Genomic DNA, 12,267 nt, shown 5'->3' on the forward strand with positions numbered 1-12,267 from the left:
ATTGGATAACTACTTTGTACTACTTAGTATAAAGAAAAATCAAGACGTTATTCCTACTTTCAAAAATTATTTAAAAGTTACATATTTTAATAAACATTTGAGTGGATTCTACAAAGAGAAAATATTTTTTGTTACTATGTTACTGTTATTAATAAGCCAATTATAATTCATAATATTAAATAATGGAATAAAACTAAAAGTGGCAATAGAATTAACAAATAAAACCGTGAAAAACAACAATAGACAAAATAGTAATAGCTTTAGGGATATAACTGAAATACAAAATATATGTATATTATAATACTGTTTTGCATGTGCCTGAGTGATTATGTTTTAAGGTTGTATTTTGATTATATGTTCTGCCTAAAAGTACCTGCAAAATATAGTGACTTTATTTACTTATTTTATTTAATTATTTAAAGTTTCTTTATTTTGAAAGAGAGAGCGCACACACATGAGTGTGAGCAGGGGAAGGACAGAGAGAAAGGGAGTGAGAGAATCCCAAGCAGGCCCCATGCTGTCAGTGAGAAGCCCGATGCGGGGCTCGAACTCACGGACCGCGAGATCATGACCTGGGCCGAAGTTGGCCACTTAACCGACTGAGCCACCCAGGCGCCCCCAACCTTAACCTTATATATCATGCAACATCACTTTTTTCACATTGTCTTAGTCAGAAATGAGTCTCAGATCTCCCAGTTTCAAAGGCAGGAAACCATACAGGAGCCTGTATGTACTCAGAAGACATGGCTTATTGTGAGGTGGAGGAGGAGAAAGAGGAAGGAGGAGCTACTACAATGTGTAGTATTCATTCATAAGTGCATTATAATCATCATATGTTTGATAAAATTTATATCAGCATACTTCCAAAATTAAAATTCATGCTAATTTTATAAAGAACAATATTTTACGGCTGAATTATATATTCATCTGTAGGTTAGTAAGGGTTTTAATTGCATTGAGAAGAATAAATCTTACAAAAATATTTGCCTAATGTTTTCATTTTAATATATATTGAATATATTCTGGGTGCAGAGTATTACCCAATTCATTAGGGGAAAAATACAGGGAATTATAAGATCCTACTTTACAAGACCCAGAACTCAAACAAATATTAGCTTTTGAGGCAAGGGCAACACATCAAGAGTAAAATAGTAACCCATAGCAGTGACATAAGTTTTCAAGGAAGAGAGAGATAAATATGGTCTGAAATTATTTACAAAGGCTTCATAACAGAATTGAAACTAAGCTAAAGACTGAAGACTGGGTGAAATTTTGGGTAAATGAAAAAGTCCAAGGATGATGTAAACTCAAGTATGTAGAATCACTCAATATCTTGAAAAGTGCTATGTAATAATAGCAATTGTTATTAATGGGACTTGAGGAGATCCATTCCCAAATGAATGGAAGACATCCATGTAAGGTATGGCTAGATTGCAGAGAGCTTTTATATTGATATCTGTTGTTTTCCCCTGTTCACCACTCATTTTTCACTTCTCTGATTAGGTACTTTTATTTTCTCCCAACTGATTCATTTGGCGAATATTTACTGAGCTCATACTGTATTTCAGACACTGTTCTATATGCTAGAGATATAGTGGTGAATCTCACTGTCAAAACCTAGCCCTTAGGTATCTTCCCCTACGTTCCCCAACTGGGAATTGTTTTGTTAAGACAGTTAATCAAAGTGTCCTGTCCTCCCCCGGCCTAGGGTGAGCATATGACTAACCTAATAGAGGCCCAAGGATGGAAAATGGATGGAGTAGACTCATTCTGAATGTGATGCCCTGAGGAGTCTATTAGATCTTTTTATCTACATCCCCAGAGCTAACATGGTTCCTGTCTTTCCCCAGGCAGAGATAAATTTTTCCTTAAATTCTAGGAACTAGCACCTATCCTTTCAATAAATTGCTTTTTGTTTAGTTTAGCTCCAGAATCAGTTTCTATTGCTTGCAGCCAGTGAACCTTAAGACAGTATTGTATACCTATGTCGGTTCCTAAAGGATTTGAACTATATTGTGTAATCAGTAAGGCACTCTTGGCAATTTTTGAACAGAGAGCTTTATTTTTAAGAATATTTGGAGATGTCTTATTAGATTAGAACAAGGAGAGATTGAATTAGATTCACCATTAGAAGGCTTTTAAAATGTCCAAGCACAGGGGTGAATAAAGGTGCAAATTAGACTGATTGCAGGAGTAGAAAGAAGTGATGGAGAAGAGCAGGGTTGGTACTAGGGTGAGGCAAGAGAGGCATACTCACCTAGGATGAGTACCTCCTTAAATTTTGTGCTCTAGGCACCTCTCTTATCTCATCCTAGATTTCACTCTGGAGATGATATTTAAAGGGAAAATTGAAGGGCTTAGTGACTGATTGGATACAGGAAATAATCATAATCATAATCATAATTACACCTGTCACTGTGCAGATATTGTTCTAAGCTCTTTACCTTTAACTGAAAAATACTGTGTAGGGTAAATTTTACTGTCTTCATTTTACTGTTGAGTAATGTGTCTAGGTTACCTAGGTCATAAGGGAAAGAGCTGAAGTGTAAGAAAAAGGGATTTAAATATGAGAATTCTACCAAACATATGAAGAAGAATTAGTGCCAGTTGTATACAAGCCTTTTAGAAAATATAAGAAGAGGGACACTTCTCAGTTCATTTTATGAAGTTAATATTATTATACTGATACTAAAATCAAAGATAGTACACAAAATAAAACTATAAATCTATATCCCTTCTGAATACAGATGGAAAAATTTTTAACCAATATTAACATTCAGCAATATAAAAATTATACAGCATGACCACATGTGGTTCATCTTAGAGATGCAAGACTAGTTTATATATTTGAAAAATAAATTAATACAACCCACTATGTTAACTGATTAAAGAAGAAAAATGATATCAAATTAATCAACACTGAAAAAGCACTTGACAAAACTCAGCACCTGTTCTTGATACGAAATGAAAAATAGAAACAGAAGGAAACTTTCTTTATTTGATAAAATGTATAGTTTTTATTCTATTTAATGGTGAAAGGCTGAATGCTGTTGTCTTCAGTCTGGGAACAAGTCAAGATTATCTCTTCTCACCATTCTTATTCAAATAGTGATAGAAGTCCAGTCTGTGCAATAAGGCAAGAAGAGGAAATAAAAGATACAGATTGGAAAGGAAGAAACAAAACTGTCTCAATTTGCAGATGACATGACATGATTTTTTATGTAGCAAATTCTAAGAAATCTATTAAAAATGTTTTAATGTTTATATTTGAGATGGGGTGGTGAGGAGGGACAAAGAGAGAGAGAGAGGGAAACCCAGAATCCAAAGCAGGCTCTAGGCTCTGAGCTTTCAGTGCAGAGCCTGACATGGGGCTCAAACTCACGAGCCATGAGATCATGACCTGAGCCGAAGCTGGATGCTCAATTGACTGAGCCATCCAGGTGCCCCCTAAGAAGTTTATTTTTAAAAATGCAGCAAACCTAGAATTAATAAGTTAGTTTATCAAGCTCACTGGATACAAGAAAACATACAGAAGTCAATTGTATTTCTGTATACTAGCAATGAACGTGTGGAAATGACTTTAAAAATATCCCTTATAATTGCTCTAAAGAATTGGAAAATACTTAGGTATAAATCTAATAAAATGTTAATAGGACTTATATGCTGAGAACCATAAAATTCTGATAAAAGAAATAACAGAAATTACATAAAATGGAGAGATAGAAAGTATTCATAAATTGGAAGATTGGAGAGAGAGATGATAACAATTCTCCGTAACTAGACATATAGATTGACACAATTCCTATCAAAATTCCAGTAAGATTTATTGTAGATATAGACAATATTGTCCTATAGTTTTTTTTGAAAAATCAAATGAACTAGAATGGGAAGAATCAGCCTACCCGATTTTAAGACTTAATGTAGCCACAATAGTAAAGATTTTGTGGTATTAGTGGAGGGATAGACACATTGTTCTCAGTGAAATAGAATAGAGACTCCAGAAATAGACCCATATAAATATGTTCACCTGATTTTTGGCAAAAATACAAAAACAATTCAGTTGAAGACAGATAGCTATTGCAACAAATGTAGCTGGAGCAATTGGACTCCCAGAGGTAAGAAACCAACCCTGACCTACATCTTACACTTCATACAGAAATTAACTCAAAATAAATCATGGACTTAAAACTACAATATAAAACTGTAAAGCTTTTAGGAAGAAAATAGAGATTTTTGGGGGGATCTAGGACCAGGCAAAAAATTCTTTGACTTGAGACCAAAAGCATTCTCCATAAAAAGAAAAATTGGTAACTTGGACTTTCTCAAACTTAAAAGCTCTTGCTGTGCAGATGACCCAGTTAAGAGAATAAAAAGAGGGGCGCCTGGGTGGCTCAGTCGGTTAAGCATCTGAGTTCGGCTCAGGCCATAATCTCACGGTTCATGGATTCGAGCCCCGCATTGGGCTCTGTGCGACAGCTCAGAGCCTGGACTTGCTTCGGATTCTGCCTGTCTCTTGCTCTCTCTCTCTGTGCCCCTCCTGTGCTTGCACTCTGTCTCTGTCTCTCAAAAATGAATAATGTTAAAAAAAAATTTTTTTTAAAGAGGATGAAAAGAAAAGTCCCAGAGTTTGGGAAATTATTTACACACCACATATCCAGCAAAGGACCTTTATTGAGAATATATAAAGAGTTTTCAAAACTTTAAACAGTCCAATAGAAAATAGGCAAAAGACATGAAGGGACATTGGAAAGGATGTAACGATGCAAATTAAAACCATGATGAGATATCAGTACACACCTATCAAAATGGCTAAAACAAAATTTTAAATAGACAGAAAAACAGTTTCAATGTCAAAGCTGGCAAGAATACAGAGAAAGAGAATCACTGATACAACTGCTGGTTGAAAAGTAAAATGATATGTGGTTTCTTAAAAAACTAAGCATTCAACTGTCATTTAATGCAGCAGTTACCTCCTAGGCATTTATCCTAGAGAAATGAAAACATATGTTCATCCAAAAACCTGCACACACATTTTTATAGCAGTTTTATTGGTAATAATGGAAAACTGGAAACAACCCTTTGATGGATATATAGTTAGAAAACAACAACAACAACCGTGGCACAGCCATACTATGGAACAGTATACAGCAATAATAAGGAACAAAGTACTGATATGCACAACATAGATGAATCACCAGAGAAATATGCTGAGTAGATAAAACCAGTCCCCCAAGGTTATGTAATGTATGATTCCATTTATATACCATTCTTAAAATGATAAAATTATAGATTGGAATACAGATTGCCAGTTAAGGCAAGAGAGAAGGCAAGGAGAGAAGTGTGGCTATGGAAGTACAACACAAGGGATCTTTGTGATGATGGAAATGCTCTGTATCCTCCCTGTATCAGTGTTCATATCCTTGTTTTAATTTTGCATTATTTTTGCAAGATATAACAGTTGATGGCAATTGAGTAAAGGATAGACTTTTTGTATTATTTTTTTATAATCCATGTATATCTGATGTGTTTTTATAATCATTTTAAGATTAAAAGTTTAGTTAAAAAATGATTTTAGATTTCAAAGTTAATAAAAAGGAGAATGAAGGTGCTTTTAATATAACTGGGAAAATCCCATCCCTTTAATGTGGGTGGTTTCCAGAACTTATTTGAAAAATCCAGTGAAAATAAATTAACACAAATATGCTGATGTTTAATAGGCACTTAACATCTTAGAATTTTTTTATATTGTAGTAAGAGAAAACTTGTTGACTGAAACGGATCTCTAATTGATGTGATTTCAGGCAACATGACCAGATCAAGTGGAGCAATCTTAGTAATGTAGGATATTTTTTGGGGAGGGAGTAATATATAGGCAGTTGTTCTTTCTAGGGACCTCATTTAGAAATCAGCTTTTCTGCTGTGACTGCCTTTTTTTAAATTAACTTGTTTTATTTTTTATTTTTTTAAATTTACATCCAAATTAGTTAACATATCGTGCAACAATGATTTCAGGAGTAGACTCCTTAGTGCCCCTTACCCATTTAGCCCATCCCCCCTCCCACAACCCCTCCTGTAACCCTCAGTTTGTTCTCCATATTTATGAGTCTCTTCTGTTTTGTCCCCCTCCCTGTTTTTATATTATTTTTGTTTCCCTTCCCTTATGTTCATCTGTTTTGTCTCTTAAAGTCCTCAAATGAGTAGAGTCATATGATTTTTGTCTTTCTCTGACTGACTAATTTCACTTAGCATAATACCCTCCAGTTCCGTCCACGTAGTTGCAAATGCCAAGATTTCATTCTTTTTGATTGCTGAGTAATACTCCATTGTATATAGATACCACATCTTCTATATCCATTCATCCATTGATGGACATTTGGGCTCTTTCCATACTTTGGCTATTGCTGATAGTGCTGGTATAAACATGGGGTGCATGTGTCCCTTTGAAACAGCACACCTGTATCCCTTGGATAAATGCCTAGTAGTGCAATTGCTGGGTCATAGGGTAGTTCTATTTTTAGTTTTTTGAGGAACCTCCATACTGTTTTCGCAGACTGCCTTTTTAAGGCTTAAAGAAAAAAAGCTTATTTATCCATTTTGAGAGAGAGAGAGAGACAGACAGAGAGAGAGAGAGAGAGAGAGAGAGAGAGAGACAGAGAGAGAGAGAGAACAAGCAGTGGAGAGGCAGAGAGAGAGGGAGAGAGAATTCCAAGCAGGCTCCCTGCTCTCAGTGCTGAGCCCAGCATGGGGCTCGATTCTTTGAACCATGAGATTATGACCTGAGCTGAAACCAAGGGTCAGACACTGAACCAACTGAGCCACCCAGGTGCCCCATGCCTTTTTAAGCTTTTTTTCTCCCTTCCTTCAATTCTCTGCCTTCCATGACATTCAAGGAAGAATTTGACAGTGGAGTAGCACTAGAAGGATGCAACTCAGGAGTGATCATTTGAATGTATACTTTTTCACTTGAAGTTAGGAATTGGATTTCTCCTTTAATATTATTAGCATGCTTTATTGGTAGGGAGATAGGATTCAATCTTGCTATTACAATAATTTCCATAAAATGTCTTCTTACAGATTTCACACCTTAGTGTGAACTAAGAAATTCCCAGGATACCTGCATGTTGACAAACTTCTACCTAAAATTTAACAAGATCTATTTTTCCCATATTTTTGTAATGTGGACAAAATTGACTTGAATTATATCTCTTATTTATAGATTGCAGTGAAGGCTTTTCAAGAAGTGTTTTCAGTTGTATTAATACTGACTTAAGGTCATTTGGTTAATACATAGTCAGGGAGCTGTAGAAACCACATTATAAGGCCAGGGTTAATTAGTACCAGTGAAATCATATTATAGAGAATGTAATACTAAAAAGCTTTCTGAATAATAAGACTATTTCCATAACAAAATGTTTGAAACACATGTGTCTGATTTTCTTCTTGGAATGTAAAAATAATTGTATTTATAATAGATGCATCTACATACTTAAAATGGAAATATGGAATTTTTATAGAAATGCTACAAATTTGGTTAAATAGCTTTTATATTTGAATATCAGTTTGAACATTTTTATTTTGGGTTGTCCCATTAAGTTATCTTCTAAATTTAGTATATGGTAAAAGTAATTATCAAACCAATGGAGGGAAAGAATGGTTATGTATTAAATGTTATTAGAATAGCCAGGTAACTATTTGGAAAAACAAGATTGTGTACCATCTTCATATCATATGCCAAAACATCATATGCTAAATGCACAAATTCAAATATAAAAGTGCTAAAGGGAAACTATAGGTTTACATTTTTATAATATGAAGTGGCAGGGGCTTTCTAAACATGACACTGATAACAAAAAAAAATATGTTACTGATCTCTATTGGTATGTAACAAACCATGCTGAAACTTAGTGACTGAAAACAATGGTGTGATTGTATCTCTCTTAAGATCTGTAGATTGGTTAGGTTGTTACTCCAGGGTCTCACCTGGACTCATTTATGAGGCTGCTTTTGTCTGGTGGATTGGCTGGAGCTGAAGGGTCTAAGAGGCTGCAATATCTCCCTCTTTGTTGTGTCTTATTCAGTTGTCTGGCCCAAGCTTCTCTACATGGTGGCTGGGTCCTGAGGAAGTAAATCAGAAGGTATGGGGCAGAACCCATCCTAGGTGGCCTAGGAGGCCTAAGCTCCAGAAGTCACACTTCTGCCACATTGTATTGGTCACAAGTTGCAAGGTCAACCCGATATAAGGGGGTAAGTAAATAGATTCCATTTCCTGAGTAGCAGTATCTCATTACAACGTAACATGGCCATAATGAGGCATAATTTTTTGGCATCCATTACTATAATGATCTCCCCCAGTATCTCTCTTGCTATCTAGACACTGCCTGAAAACAGGAACCAAGTAGATTTGGGTAAAATTTTAGATATATCCCTTACCCTCTGAACATTTACTGCTTACTTTCTACAATTTAAGATCTAAATAGGTTTGGATTATGTGGTAGCCTTATTCTTTGAACTTGCCAACTATATCTGTACTACCCTTATTCATAATTGAAATCACTTTTTCAGTGACTTTAGCAGTTTGATTATGATGTGCCTTGGTATAGTTTTCTTCATGTTTCTTGTGATTGGGATTCATTGGGCTTCTTATACATGTGGGTTTATAGCTTTATAAGTATTTACTTATCTCCCCCGACCCCATTCTTTTCCTTTGGGGACTTCATTTACACACATATTGGATTACTTGAAATTGCCCCAGCTCATTGGTGCGCTGTTCATTTCTTTATTTGGTCTTTTTTTTTCTGTTTTATTTTGGGTAGTTTCATTGCTTTGTCTTCGTGTTTACCGATCTTTTCTTCTGCGCTGATCTTTCTCAGATGTGTTTTTCATCTCTATAAATTTGGTTTGGGTCTTCCTGCTCCCTTCCCTCATCCCCAGTTTTATTGAGATATAATTGACATATATCAGTGTATGAGTTTAAAGTGTATAGCATGATGGTTTGGCTTACATATATTGCGAAATGATTACCATGATAGGTTCAGCTAACATCTATCTTCTCATATAGATAAAATAAAAAGAAAAGAAAGAAAAAAACAAAAAAGAAATTGTTCTTCTGATGTGAACTCTTAGAATTTACTTTCTTAACAGCTTTCTTGTATATCATATAGCAGTGTTAGTTCTGGTAAGCATGTTGTACATTACCCCCACAGTACTTATTTACCTTATAACTAGAGTTTTACCTCTTGGCCACCTTCCTCTAATTCCTCCTTCTCCCACCCTCCACCTCTGGTAATCACAAGTCTGATCTTTTTCTATGAGTATTAAAAAATGACACATTTAAGTGAGATCATATAGTATTTGTCTTGGGCTTATTTCACTTAACATAATGCCATCAAAGTCTGTTTGTGTTGTTGTAAGTGGTAGGATTTCCTCATTTTGTTTTAACATTTATTTATTTTTAAGAGAGAGAGACAGAGTGTGAGCAGGGCAGGGGCAGAGAGAGAGGGAGACACAGAATCCGAAGCAGGCTCCAGGCTCTGAGTTGTCAGCACAGAGCCCGATGCAGGGCTCGAACCCACACTTTGTGAGATCATAGGCTGAGCCGAAGTTGGACGCTTAACTGACTGAGCCACCCAAGCACCCCAGGATTTAATTTTTAATGGCTAAATAATATTCCATTATGTATACTACAACTTTTATTCATTGATCCACTGATGGACACTTAAGTTGTTTCCATGTCTTGGCTATTGTAAATAATGCTGTTGTGAATATGTGGGTGCAGAAACTTTTTGTTTCAATGTTTTTGTTTCCTTTAGACATATTCCCAGAATTGGAATTGCTGGGTCATATGATAGTTATATTTTTAATTTTTTGAGTATCCTCTATGTTTTTTTCCACAGTACCAATTTACAGCCCCACCAACAGTGCACAAGAGTTCTCTTTCCTTACATCAATACCAGCATTTGTTATCATTTGTATTTTTTTTTAATAATTTTTTTTCAACGTTTTTTAATTTATTTTTGGGACAGAGAGAGACAGCATGAACGGGGGTGGGGCAGAGAGAGAGGGAGACACAGAATCGGAAACAGGCTCCAGGCTCTGAGCCATCAGCCCAGAGCCTGACGCGGGGCTCGAACTCACGGACCGCGAGATTGTGACCTGGCTGAAGTCGGACGCCCAACCGACTGCGCCACCCAGGCGCCCCTCATTTGTATTTTTGATGATGGCTATTCTAACAGATGTGAGGTGATATGTCATTATGGTTTTAATTTGCATTGCCCTAATGAATATATTCTGAACATCTTCTCTTGTATCATCTCACGTTTTGTGTATCTTCTTTGGAAAAATGTCTCTTTAGGTCTTTTGCCGATTTTTAAATTGGGTTGTTATTATTATTATTAATATTTTGCTGTTGAATTGTATCACTTCTTTATATATTTTGGATATTAACCCCTTACTGGATATATGGTTTGCAAATACTGTTTTCCCATTCTGTAGGTTGTCTTTCCACTTTGTTGTTGGTTTCTTTTGTTGTGCAGAAGCTTTTTAGTTTCATGGAGTCCTATCTGTTGTTTCTTTTTTTTTTTTTTTTTTTAATTTTGTTGCCTGTGCTTAGATGTCATATCCAAAAAATAATTACCAAAACCCATGTCAAGGAGCTTTATTCCTATGCTTTCTTCTATGAGTTTCATGTTCCAAAGGTCTTTTTTTGAAAATCTACTAAACATGTTTAATGTTTCCTCTGGTTTAGGGGATGACAATTGATATCCATACACTAAATCTGGCCCACAAGATTTGTTTTGTAAATAAAGTTTTATTGAAGCACAGCCATATCCATTCATTAACATATTGTTTGTGGCTGCTTTTTGCATTACAGTGGCTGAGTTGAGTAGTTGTTACAGAGACTGTATGGCCTGCAAAACCTAAATTATGTACTATCCTGCCCTTAACAAAGAAAAAAAAAATCTGACCCCTGCGCTTCTTGAACATAATGGTGGAATACATATAATAACTGTTTTGCTATGTTTACTAATTCTATCAGTGATATCATTTCTGGGTTAGTTTCAATTGATTTTTTTTTTTTTTTTGCTTCATTTTGACTTGTAGTTTTCTGCTTTTTTACATGCTTTTTTTTAAAATTAGATGGCAGACTTGGTGGATTTTACTTAGTTTGTGCTGGGTATTTTTATTTTTTTTCTTTTTTTTACATTTATTTATTTGATAGAGACAGAGACAACACAAGCTGAGAAGGGGCAGAGAGAGAGGGTGAGAGAATCCCAAACAGGCTCCGCACTGCCAGCACAGAGCCTGACATGGGGCTCGAACTCACAAAACTGTGAGATTATGACTTGAACCAAAACCAAGAGTTGGAAACTTAACTGACTCTAGGCACCCCTATTTTTGTTTTATTCTAAATATTTTTTAACCTTGTTCTGGGATACAGTTAGGTTATCTGGAAACAGTTTGATCCTTTTCAAATCTGAAAGTTAAGCTTTGTTAGATGGGACCAGAGCAGCCTTTTGTGTGGGGTTGATTTTGCTCATTAATGAGATAAATCTCTTCAGAGGACTTTATCCAGTGCCCCATGAATTATGGCTAGGAGGACCCCAAATTACTCTCAGCCCTATGCAGGTATCAGTTTTCTCTAATTCTTTTGGATGGCTCTTTTCTTGACCTGAGTTTTTTCCTCAAACATATGAGCTAATCCATACTCAGCTGAAGATGTGAGGGATTTCTTTTTTCTGTGCTGCCCTCTCCTCTCTGATTGTTTGCCCTGAAAGCTCTTAACAGTCATGGCCTCCCTGGCTTCTCAGTTCCATCTCCTACAGTCAGGAAGCCTGGTTGGCTCGGCCTGAGTTATGCCTCCCTGCACTGTGGCCTGAAAGCTCTCTCTAGGCAATAAGCTGGAACAATCTTAGGACTTACTTTCTTGTTTTCCCACATCTCAGGGATCCCATGTCTTTGCTGCCTGATGTCCAATGTCTTGAAAAATCATTCTTTCATATATTTTGTTAAGTGTTTTAGTTGTTTCAGGTGGCAAGATAAATCTCTTCTCTGTTACTTCCTCTTGCCTAGTGATATTTGTGTTTCACTACATTAAAAGTAAATAACAATGCTATAGAACATACTGTAAACAAAGTTGAAAGACAAATGACAAACTGGGAAAAGCATTTGCAATTATTGTACCCTGCTAAGGATTAATAGCTCTAATATATAAGCAGGCCTTGTCAATCAATAAGAAAAAGATGAACAATCCCAATAGAAAAATGAAAA

The 12,267-nt window shown here is 35.8% G+C and overlaps 1 protein-coding gene across 24 annotated transcripts in view; it reads left to right on the top strand.

Moving 5' to 3' along the window:
• Nucleotides 1-12,267, top strand: part of ATG10 (autophagy related 10) — a 275,188-nt gene that overhangs the window by 87,335 nt on the left and 175,586 nt on the right. Inside the window, exon 5 of one of the 24 annotated variants that reach the window (XM_045033235.1) lies at nt 8,079-8,244. The exons of the other annotated variants lie outside the window; for them this stretch is intronic. Coding sequence (XP_044889170.1) covers nt 8,079-8,240 — 162 coding nt within the window. The 3' untranslated portion in view covers nt 8,241-8,244. The remainder of the gene's footprint in view (nt 1-8,078; nt 8,245-12,267) is intronic. 24 annotated transcript variants of the gene reach the window in all.

Source organism: Felis catus, chromosome A1 (assembly GCF_018350175.1).
Source record: "Felis catus isolate Fca126 chromosome A1, F.catus_Fca126_mat1.0, whole genome shotgun sequence".
In the NCBI taxonomy this organism is placed as follows: Eukaryota; Metazoa; Chordata; class Mammalia; order Carnivora; family Felidae; genus Felis; species Felis catus.